This window comes from Brachycentrus maculatus, unplaced genomic scaffold (assembly GCF_059751285.1).
Source record: "Brachycentrus maculatus isolate JH-2025_06_01 unplaced genomic scaffold, ASM5975128v1 h1tg000313l, whole genome shotgun sequence".
Taxonomy (NCBI): domain Eukaryota; kingdom Metazoa; phylum Arthropoda; class Insecta; order Trichoptera; family Brachycentridae; genus Brachycentrus; species Brachycentrus maculatus.
Genome location: NW_028281063.1, coordinates 215,284 through 227,589, shown reverse-complemented (window position 1 = coordinate 227,589; position 12,306 = coordinate 215,284). Strand labels below are relative to the sequence as shown.

At 37.9% G+C, this 12,306-nt stretch overlaps 1 protein-coding gene across 1 annotated transcript; it reads right to left on the bottom strand.

Moving 5' to 3' along the window:
• Positions 1 to 468: 468 nt before the first annotated feature.
• Trc8 (TRC8 ring finger protein) lies at positions 469 to 11,228 on the bottom strand. Its single transcript, XM_088268139.1, has 2 exons — positions 10,871 to 11,228; positions 469 to 3,638 (listed from the first exon to the last, which is right to left on the bottom strand). The coding sequence occupies exons 1-2, from the start codon at positions 11,115 to 11,117 to the stop codon at positions 1,906 to 1,908; spliced, it is 1,980 nt and encodes a 659-aa protein (XP_088124265.1). The 5' UTR covers positions 11,118 to 11,228; the 3' UTR covers positions 469 to 1,905.
• Positions 11,229 to 12,306: the final 1,078 nt, after the last annotated feature.

Below are 12,306 nucleotides of genomic sequence, written 5' to 3'. Positions count from 1 at the left end.
ATTAACGAGATAAGAAAATAAATGATGGGGGAGTTGCTCAAGGAATGCATAATAAATATTAACAGAGTGTATGAAATAGTCCTGTACCTTTCCCTTGCGGTGCTAAAAACTTCCACGCGCAACGGTGATATGTATTTTGTACACCATATGAAAATGTGATGTAAAAACGGAAAAAATCTGAAACTTCCTAAATGTCGCTTTTATTGGTCATAGTTGAAGTTGAAATGTGTCGCCTACTTTCAAAATCCGCCAGATCCAATTTTATAAGATTTTAAAATACTCTATCGGAATGCCAACTGTGGGTTTTATTGTTTTATATACTTGAAAACCCTGCTAAAAAGTACTTACAAACAGCGTTGTATTTAAAATTTAGCTATATTTATGGAACTTGCCTTCTGACCCATATCAGCCAATCAGAGAGGGGGGATAGGTCAAAAATTAAGATGATGACGTTATTATCGGTTTGTGTTTTGTGTTTTTTTTTAAATATTGAATAATTTTTTAAAAAAATGGGAAAATTCTCTATTTCAAAATGTTTTATCTAAAGATAAACAAATCTTTCAAACATAAATGTTACCCGGAGAATTTTGCATTTTTTGTAAAATCGACTTACATGGATCTGGCGGATTTTGAAAGTAGGCGACACAAATGTAATAATTTTGTAATGTTAGCTCCAGTAAGTATCTGTAAACGATAAAAAAAAACATTGCAAGTAGCCGCCATATCAGGCGTAGCGACACAACCACCACGAAGGACGACTTGCTAAAAGGAGATCGGCGGAAACAGTATGAAGCCACGTCGGCATGTACGCAAAGCACGGCACGCACGCACACACTGGGAAATGTTTTTATATTGGTGATTCTATCCCCATTTTTCTCAAAAATTATTAATTTCCATCGCTGCACATTAATAACTTTACATTTTAATACTTTTATGTAATACGTAATTGTATTACGGAGGAATACAAAAGTTCTGAGCCCATATCTATTACATTTTTTATCAATATTCTCATTATCAGAGTTGAATTGTAGTAAATACATATCACCGGGCAGGAAAGGTTAAGCGTCTGTCAAAAGGGTAAATTTTATATGTACATATGAAGCCACTAAAGATTTTTTTCATTTAATAAAAAAAGGCAAACTAAACAATATTCAACAAAATTATGTTTATACAAAGGTATTTGCAATAATCAAAGCATATACGCCTTCGGGGATACCATGGTTGTAGCAAGCATGCGTGTATTGAAGCCGTTTGCTGCTTTCACACATACAACCCCCATAAACTCACTCATTCGTCTGCAAATTGACGCCTGCAAAACATGATCACGTGGTAAAACTCAAACTTGTAAAAGGCAGCTTTAAATCTTTGAAATTGTTAACTAGTATATCCACAAAAAGTGTTATTATGCAATTTCTAGTCTATGACTTATTTCCACTTTTCTGATAGCTAAACGGATCTTCCCTCGCAGAATTTGTGAGATTTGCAAGAAGATAACTAACCTACGCAAATTTGGCGGGAGCTTCTATTTTTTTTATAGTGATTAGCCATGTATCCGGGAAATTTAATGATAATAATAATAATAAATAATCTAAATTTTGCATTTTCTGACTATCAGTTATTTCCACCTTCGTTTCGAACTCTCTAAACAGGTTAAATTGATCAAACTAAGTATAACATCTTCAATAAGTGTTTTATACCTGTATAATATTAATTAATTTTAGTTACCAGAAATGTGGAGGGTCATGAAGACAGTGCAGCGCATACACAGCCGATGGAATAAGAAAATCTATTTAAATTGTTTAAAAAGGGATGAATGTATGTTACGATCTATTGAATAAATTATACCCATCACAATTTTATATATTAATCTCGCGCTAGGTCAGGAGCAATCCTCACCGCGTGTGATCATCTCGCGTTGTGGAGATCTGCCTCCTGCGCGCGGGGATGCTCCGCCTCCTCAGAGCCGGACTCCTCGTCCTTGTCTCCGTCAACTTTGTAGAGAATCTCGTGGCACAGCGGACATCGGTCCTGCACGTACAGCCACTTTCTCAAACAGACCCCGTGGAAGAAGTGATTGCACTTCGTTATCTTCGCCGCGTTCATCTCTTGGTAGCAGATGGCGCACACGTCGTCCAATCGGTGCAATTCGTCAACAGACGCCTCCGGAAGAGAGTTGATCTTGTTGACGGCCGTGCGTCGCTTCATGAACACCGACCACCCCGCCCTAGCCTCGCACCATATGTTAAAGTACGCGTGTACGCACATCATCAACGCCCGGATAGCGCCGCCCGATTCGAACAGCAGAATCCAGGCTCCGTTGAAGAACAAGAATATGCCGAAACAGAATTCTATCGTGTTGCCAAAAGCTCGGATATAATAGACGTAATCGTCTAGCTTTTCCCAGAAGTTGGTCCTGTACGCGTCGATCAAAAACAGTGAGTAGATCATCAGAGTCACCATTACTTTTATGATGACTTCCACGCTGAAGGCGCTCACGGCGAGCAGCCACGTGGATAGGGCGTGGTTGGACCACAAGTACGTCAGCAGGGCGAGAGGGAACAGCACCAAGAACGCGCAAACGCCCAGCGCGCGAACGTGGCGATGCGTGCTGGGATTGTGAGAAGCGCTGAGAGACATCAGGATCGGATTTACTATGTTGTGCACAAAATGCAACAGAGCCGTGAACAGCAGGCAAAAGTTTCTACATAACCGCACAAAGCGCTTTTCCGGGTTGAGAGACGTGAGGCCCGTCTGCAAGGCGAGGATGTAGAAGAGAATCGCCGAAACCGTTCCGATATTCTTGTCTTCTTCTTCGTCCGTGAGCAAGATCCACTGGAAAAAGTTCCCGATGTAGTGGCAGAAGAAGGATATCACCGAAGTCATCCCGAGAACGGCGGTGATGGTCTCGCAGCCGCTTATAAGAAGAGACTTGGCCATGGACGCCAGCGTCTGTACCACAAGCAGCGCCGTGATCTTGCAACTCTCGTCTGAGAGCTCGAAGTTGTCCATGACCAGAATCCCGGTGTGTTCTATCACCCTTAAAATCCAGAACATTCTTAATACGGACGGGACGTTTAATCTGACCCACTCGGTTTCCACAAGCGCCGATACTCCGAAATTATCCACAAAGTTGCGGCAATGTTGGTAGCCTACAAATAAGACGACTATGATCGACTTTGCCGAAGACCACAAGACGAACTTGACGACAGCTAGTGGAATGAGGGCAGCAAAGACGGGAGCGTGTTGTAACATAGCCACGGGAAGAGGCAAAGCGCCGACGACGCAAGGCATCGTAAAACTCAACGGCAAAATATACTGCAAGACTTTATGCTGTGGCCCGATTTGGATAACGTTAAATATTGAAACCAGCAAGAATTGCGTGGCGTAGTTTTCGATTATTATAAGCCCGGGTCCTGAGGGGTCTAGTATCCGGTCCAGATTGAGGCTAAGGACGTCTTCCAGGATGCTAGGAGCCATCTCGCCCTTGGCCGACGTGGCGGAGAGCGCTATGATCTGCTTCATGGTGGCCACGTTCGCCCAGTAGGACATGAAGACTATTCCGACAGATGTCAGGTACATGTAGACGAGGATGAGGTGTTTCGTTCGGAGTACAAACATACATAGCGCCATCAAACACCCTGAAATAGAAAAAAAAAACAAATTAATATTTACAACATTTTGAGCGTGTCCAAATACTTGTTCACAAATTTAGTTCACAGACTTATCGGAGTCATTTTATGCATTTTTGACATCTCAACATGGATGAAGAAGAATATTGAAGTCTGGTCATTTACGGGGTTTACAACCATCATAGGCTTGTTTAAGTGATCACATTACGCATGTGTAACATTCACCCATGATTGACAAACATACTACTTAATTTTCGGAACCCCTAGATATACAGTGGAACCTCTCATAACGAGCATAATTCGTTCCAGAATCTTACTCGTTAAGCCATGGGTCGGCAACCTGCGGCCCGCGGGCCGCATGCGGCCCGCGAGACATCTTGGTGCGGCCCGCGAGATTCTCGCCGCAACGCACATGACGGACGATATTATACACAATTGAGTGAAAGGAAGCGAGAAAGGGAGCGAAGGTAATCTCATTGATTTTATTAAATACAATAAATGTCGTTAAAATATACACTTAGCGTTTTATTTTTAAAACTAAAATATTTGTACATAAATATTGTATGTATACCTACTGCAAGTGCGGCCCGCACTGATCCCCATGAAAAATATTTGGCCCTTTTACAACAAAAGGTTACCAACCCATGCGTTAAGCAAAACATTCTTCGTTTCACTGGCGCGGCATTTAGAATTGTATAGCTACATAAGGACCATCAGTCCATTTGATCTTCACATTCGTTTGAAAATGCCATAACTAGGCGAAACAACTGTCACAACATTAATTTTTTTATGTGTTTTTGTTAATAAAATACAATTTTTTTGAACGTGGGTTCAAAAAATCTGCGTTTGATTTAAAAATTAATACATAAAATAATTAATCTTTGCTAAAATAATGTGGAATACTTTAAAGACAATTTACAAAGAATTGACATCATATTTAAATGCAAGATAAGTGACCCGGAGTTGAGAGAAGTTTGCACAGCTACAGTTATCAACTAGAATATTGTATTTATGGTTGGAGACCATATTAACAGAAAAATACTGATAGTTACTAGAGGGCATTATATTTTTATCTCCATAAATGCATACTAATACAAACAATGTAACGATAATGAATTATTAATATTTCATTTTATTTTTCTCCTTTTTTTAAAAATAACAGATAAATATTTGTGTTTTACACAAATATTTCAATTTCATACTATTTCTGTGAGCCTAAGCGGCTCAATAATAGAAATAGGTATCAAATTGCGGTAGAGGGTTCGAACCGAGAAACTCTGACTTAAGAATCCGCAACACTAACCACGGGACCACAAACCGACACAACGGCCGTAGCCAATTTGTACATAATATATGATTTTAACTAACTAACTAACTAACCATCACGCCGCTTCTCCGCAGGGGTAGGCACAGAGAATAGAATGCCACGCCACTCTGTCTTGCAAACATTATTCGCCTCTTCCACGTTAATGCATCTCCTCATACATACCCGCCGATTATTACGACAGGTTAGCCTGATCACTTTTAAGTATTTGGCATACCTGATCTGACCTTCCTCTGCTCATTTTATGATTTTATTTTATTCATTTATTTAAACTTCATGTACAGAAAAGTACATTGGCGGGCTTATTATACTGGCTAAAAAGCTATATCTTCCAACTAACCAAAAACCGACTTGTGATTTGATCAAAACGTTTGATACCTTATATAGCTGTTTGCAATCAGAGGGTGCTTGAACATTAAAAATATAACATAAATTACAAATTGATGATAATAAGGAAGGCAAAGGAAAATGGAGTTTAGGGAAGGAGGTAGAGGGTAAAACTAAGGGATGAGGTTTGATGGACAGTGAGGATTCTAATGATACATGTTGTATAAAATAATATGTTTTCTCTTTTTAACTCTTACCACTCTGTAGGCCAGACATTCTGGCCCGTATGATTCTAGTAGGCAGCTCCGTGGGCCACAATGTCTGGCCCGGCGCAGGTATTAATTTAATCACTGATTTCTCTACTACTCAAGTATATTTTACCAAAAGATATTTCAGATAAATACAGTTAATCTTAATTAACATGGTCATACGAATTGCCAGACAGAGTGTCCCAAAATTAGGGAACCAAAATATCTATTTTAATGGTAGAAAAACGTCGCATTTTTTTGATCAGAGTAGCTGATCAGTTATGATAAAAAATGGTCAGAGTGGAAAGGGTTAAGTATATTAAAAAAGGATGAACATATAAAAGAAGGAATTATGCATAATAATAATAATAATAAAACCCTTATCCGCACCCCAATGGTGCATAGGGCACTGTGTCATATAAACGCAGTGTTATCATGATCGTTTTACTTATGAAGGAAAGGTGATCAGCCCTCCGCTTCAGGTACCAGTCCATGGTAATATTGAATAAATACTACAGTGAAAAAATCATTTATATTTATTTTTACCCCCCTTGGGAATCGAACCCGGGACCTCCAGAACGGTAGCCGAGCGTGCTGACCATTACACTACGGAGGCGGACATCAATTATGCATAAGCCTGAAATATTGTAATTATTATAGCTTTATGGTAGGGGCTGACCGGAGCCATTTCATCGTAAGGTAACACGTTACGATGCGAGCGTTCGTATAGTCAGTACAGGGAGCCGAGCACTCCATCCTTACTTTCGGATGCTCGCTGATGCTTACCGCAAGCGTTATTACGGCGTTACGTTACAATGAAATGCTCCGGTTAGTTCCCACCATTATAGTTAGGAAGTGACATATTCTAGATATCGATATGGTCCGCGAAATCATTGCCGAAGTTTTGCGTTCGTTGTAAAGGAGTATTGAATCCAGACACTGTCCGGCTGTTATTACAATAAAATATATGACGATTTTTCGAGTTTTTTGGTTGGGGTGTAAATATTTATCATTTGCAATAACAAGGGACGAAATGCGATCTCTCAGAAGAATGTGCGACAAAACGATGTATAATAGATGTTCGAATAGTAAAATAAGGAAGGAATGCAAAGCTGAGATAAGCATTATCGATAAAATTACGAAAGGTGTGTACCGACATCATCAGACCAGTCTGATGATGTCGGTAACGACGAAACCCGGTCGCTGGTCAAATAAAAAAAAAGTGGAAAAGCTAAAATAATTGGTTTTAATCTAATAATAAAAAAATAAAAAAACTTTTATTACTATTATTCCGACTCCTGATCGGACCAGTTTGAATACTTAATCATGCCAAGTTTTCCTCGGTTTCCTCTGCTTCTATTACCAACCACATTCGCCTCATGAAAAAAGAGACTAATATATAATATGCTTATCTTTATGTATAATTTTATTGATGATAAATTACCTAAATATTTTAAGGGTAAAATAGTTTTAAAAAATTTTTTTTTTTAAAGATATTCACCAGTTCTACCCATTATTGACAACCACACTACTCAAATTCTTGAAAGTTCTATATATGAACCAATTCAGAAACATTGTTTTTGAATCACTAGAACTTCTTTAGAGACAAAAAGAAGTGAGAAAAAGTGGTGAGATAAAAAGAAGCTTTTTATTGAGCAAAATCTCTTACATCAGAAACTCTTATATCTTATATCACTTAAACCAGTCTTTGACAGTCGTCAGCCCCGTAAATGCCTAGACTTCCATATTCTTCTTCATCTTTAATGAGATGTCAAAAAATAATATGAAAAATTAAATAATTTGTTTTGCTGTTTTCCTCTTGTTTGATTCGCATGCCCAAACCGTGAAACCTTTCTTATTACATTGTTTGCGGGAAACGCTTAAAAGCGTCTTTTACATACTTTTGGTAAAGAGTGGGAGACGCTTATAAGCATTCTATTTGCTCACTTTTGGTAGAGTGCGAGAGATGCTAAAAAACATTCTACAGATGGGAATTGGGTTTGCGGTTACTTTTGATTAGTATACGACCCTAATTAGTATACTAATTAGGGTCGGGGTTGATGGAAAAACCGCCCGACAACAATGTGTTAATTTCATCGATAATGTACGTCTTATAGTCCGTAAAATACAGTATATAATAATAATAATAATAACTCTTTATTCCAGCTTGACTAAATGGAATATATATCTTACTACTTCTATTACTACCATCACGCCGTTTTCCCGCAAGAGTAAGAAGAGAGGATGGAACGCCACACTCTTCTGTCCTGACATACACTCCCCGCTTCCTTCACATCCATGCATCTAATCTTACATGCCCTCCAATTACGCAGACATTTTTTTGTATATCTCTTCTCCTTTTTCTTCTAACCCTTATCCTCACCCAATGGTGCATAGGGCACTGCATCGTATTGACGCAGTGTTATCTTGATCGTTACTTACATGAAGGCAAGGTGATCACTCTTGGGCTTCAGGGACCAGTCCAGGGTAATGTTAAATAAATATTAGAGTGTAAAATCACTAATATTTATTTTCACCCCCCCTGGGAATCGAACCCGGGACCTCCAGCACGGTAGCCAAACACGCTGACCATTACGCCACGGAGGAGGACTATATATGTTATCATATATATATTAAAATACTTTATAATAAAGTCGGCAGGTTTCGAAGCAAACCACTTCTTCTGCAAGACTAAATTTTAAACAAAGTTTTAAAAAAAAATCAGAGTTATAAAAAGATATAAAAATTTCAAATTGCCGGGTCAGAAGTCGAAATCTCAGCAGGCACATATGAGGAGATGCATGAATACGGAAGAGGCGAAGAATGTTTCCAAATACAGAGTGGTATGGAGTTCTATTATCTCTGCCTACCTCTGCGTGAAGCAGCATGATGGTTAGTCATTTAGTTAGTTATAAAAAACTATAAGTTACCAAATGGAAAATTACAAAGTTAGTGCTAACTAACTAACCATCACGCCGCTTCGCCGCAGGGGTAGGCAGAGAGAATCGAACGCCACACCACATTGTCTTTGCAAACATTCTTTGCCTCTTTTACATTCATTCATCTCCTCATACATACCCGACGATTATTACGACTCCTGGCCCGGCCGTTAGTTAAGTTAAGTTAAGTTAGTGCTATAAATACATTGTCCGCCTCCGTAGTGTAATGGTCAGCACGCTCGGCTACCGTTCTAGAGGTCTCGGGTTCGATTCCCAGGGGGGTGTAAAATAAATATAAGTGATTTTTTCACTGTAATATTTATTCAATATTACCCTGGACTGGTACCTGAAGCGGAGGGCTGATCACCTTTCCTTCATGTGTAAACGATCAAGATAACACTGCGTTTATATGAAGCAGTGCCCTATGCACCATTGGGGTACGGATAAGGGTTTTATTTATATTATTATTATAAATACATATATTGATTATTCTATAATTTTTTCTTTTATATTATTAGTTATTTAAAGTTGTGAAGTTTGAGTAGATAAAATCAATACGAATCAAGGCTATACTGTCCTTACTAGGAAAAATTACAGTAAATATGTATTTGAAGACTAACTAAACTCACTAACCATCACTGGGTAGGCAGAGTGAATAGAACACCACACCACTCTGTCTTTGCAAACATTCTTCGCCCCTTCTACATTCATGCATCTCCTCATACAAACCCGACGATTATTATGACTCTTAACCTGACCACTTTCAAGTATCTGGCATACCTGATCGTGCCATGTTTTTCTCGGTCTTCCTCTGCTCTTTTTTCCAATTACATTTGCCTCATAAATTTGTTTTACCGTTCTTTCCTCACTCATACGTTCTTCATGTCCAAATCATCTCAACACGCCTTTCTTAATTTTATCGATAATGCTTATGTCAGCTTTGCATTCCTTCCTTTTTTCACTATTTCATCTATCATACATCGTTTTGTCACACATTCTTCTGAGAGATCACATTTCATCGTATTTCTATCGTTTTCTGCATCGCATTTCTGTCGTATTTGAAGAAGAAAAATATTTAAATTTTATTAATATTTTTTTAAATTGAGAAAATGTACATTATAACAGGCCACCCGGAATGGCTGAAAACATTACTGATCGAACCCGCATTGCCGATTTTGCAGTCAAGCTCTACTCAGCTTTGTCACTGAAGGATTGAACAATTATTCTTTAGAACCAGTAGTCACGAAGTAGCGTTTTTTAAAGTGGTATTACACAAAGCGAACGATGAATGATAGGGAAATCGAATAAATAATTGTCTAAAATCATAAAAACATCTCTCTAACTCTTATCCGTTCCCAATGGTGCATAGGGCACTGCATCATATAGAAGCTGTTTCGGCCAAAATCTGTGTATTTTTCAGAATAATTTATGTTTTAAAATAGTATTCATAAATGTAAGCGAGAAGAACAAAGAGACGCAGTTCATGGACTTATATTTTGTTTATAATATTGTCCCCACCACATGTAACTCCTTTAAAATCGTATATAAGGGGTTGCGGGATGTGTACCGGTTTCAAAGCTAACCGCTTCTTTATCAAGATTAATTAATACTACAACACTATCTACTTAACAAAATTCTAAATATTTTGACGGCTAGGCAAAGGAGTATGGGTAGATCTCAGTCTTGATAAAGAAGCGGTTAACTTTGAAACTGGTAGCTAGAATTTTCACTCATGATTTACATGAAATTATAGTAACTTTAAACATAATAGTAAATCCACTCACGAGTAGGCATAGGCAATAAAATTTAAAAAGTTGAAGCCTGAGTAGGGTAATGATAAGCGGTGTTGCATAAGCCGTAGCTAGATTTCAGAGTCACTTGGACGTTAGGTAAAAAAAAACGAAACCGGTAGACATTATAATTAAGTTAAAATAAAATATTTATTGTGATTTTAAAACAAACTTACATTTTAATTAAAAAATGGAAAATCACAAAGTTAGGCCTTCAAATACAAATTATATGATTTTTTATTTTTATTTCAGTTATTATAGTTTTTTTCACCTCTCTTTATCTCCTCTTATTTCTTTTGCATTATCATTACAATGTATTTTGTTTGCAAGAGCCAAAATCACTCTCAAACGAGTGGAGGAGGAAAATTAGAATAAAATAAAATGTAGCACATGTCAAATTTATATCTGAGTAGCGCGCGTCGAAAACTGTGATTAATTTTATATTAGCGTTACAAATAAACAGATTAGGACGGAAAACAAGGTACAAATTTCACTGTTCACGCAATCGCGGTATAAACAGGAGATAATGACAAAAATAACGAAGAGGTGAGCGGAGGTTATCGACAAAATAATATGTAGGTGACAGATGAAAATACAGGTATTTGATACGTACCGAAACAACATAACAAAAACTTGAAAACGGTGAAAAACAGCCCCTTGACGAAATTGGAATCGTAAAACAGGGCTTCAGGCACTCCGACGTGTTCATCTTGCGTTGAGTTGGAAAATAAAATAGACTCCTGTTCCACACTTGACATTGGAAGTCCCAGGCTGAACTTCAACAACTCGTCCACAACAAATAATGGGGGGACCCTCAGGACTACTTCCACGAGGGCCAAGACTCTCGTCATTAGTGGCATTATTCATCTATATGGTTTATTTGACTAAACACCACATCACGAACCCACTAAAACGAGGATTTTTACAACACAGCAGTCTCAACGGCACTTTTTGACAGTCACCTCACCGACAAAATAATGACTAAAATTTCGCAAATGACATTGAATTCCTGTTTTACCGACCGAGACACGATATCGACCTTTTGTACTGCAGTTTTTTTGTTCCAAACGGAGAGGTTTGTTCATTTCAATTATAGATGGCAGTAAACTTCGTTTTTTATGCGATTTTTTCTCAACTTAATAGGGTCAAAATTTGACCTTATTTCACGATGTCAAATGATATAAAAAGACCTGGTCGTTCGTAAACGATCAGATCTTAATGAACCGTTCACATACATTAAGTGAGTTACCGAATCCCAATTTTGAGCTAATCTCGATCACTAACCCTAAACCGTTCATTTTCTTACTGATTCATAGATTCACCAGTTCATCAATTAATTGATTTACCAATTTTGGGTTTTAATAATTAAAAGTAAATAGATGTTTCTTTACTTTCATGTTATTTTTTTTCTTCTCATTTTCAACATATAAAAACACTTTTGAGTCAGTGGCAAAATTACAAATTACAACAATATTCCCTTACTGAGTTTTCCCGTGCCGAGGGCACATATAAAAAGAAAATTATTTTTGATTATGTGGCCGAGTGATGTAATGTATTTCAGATCTACCCACTTCCATTATCCATTAATAAATAGCTATAGTAATAATCAAATTGAAAATTATCGCAAATTGAAAGTTCACAACGGTGTGCTGGTACCGACACTAATGTATGGAAGCGAAACATGGAACTGGCAAAGGAAGGATGAAAGCAGAGTGAACGCTGTTGAAATGCGCTCCCTCAGACGAATATGTGGAAAATCATTGTATGACAGAATTAAAAACGAAGATATAATAAAGGAATGTAAGGCTGAACAAGGAATAATTGAAAAGATTAGGAAGAGTTCTTTGCGGTGGTATTGACATGTGGAGCGAATGGATAACGAGAGAATGACTAAGAAAATATATGTGGCGAATGTGAGAGGGTAACAGAACGAGGACGACCGAAAAAGACTTGACACGATCAGATCAATCAGAACCTAAAATCTGGCGGTGTCAAAAGTCTGCGTAATCGGAGGGCATGTATGACTAGATGTATGGGTGTGAAGGAGGC

Bases quoted from the DNA above. Each gene is read 5' to 3' on its own strand.
- Trc8 (XM_088268139.1), bottom strand. From the start codon at position 11,117: ATGCCACTAATGACGAGAGTCTTGGCCCTCGTGGAAGTAGTCCTGAGG. The intron at 3,639-10,870 runs GTACGTATCAAA...TTTCTATTTCAG, and splicing joins GTTTTTGTTATGTTGTTTCG to GGTGTTTGATGGCGCTATGT.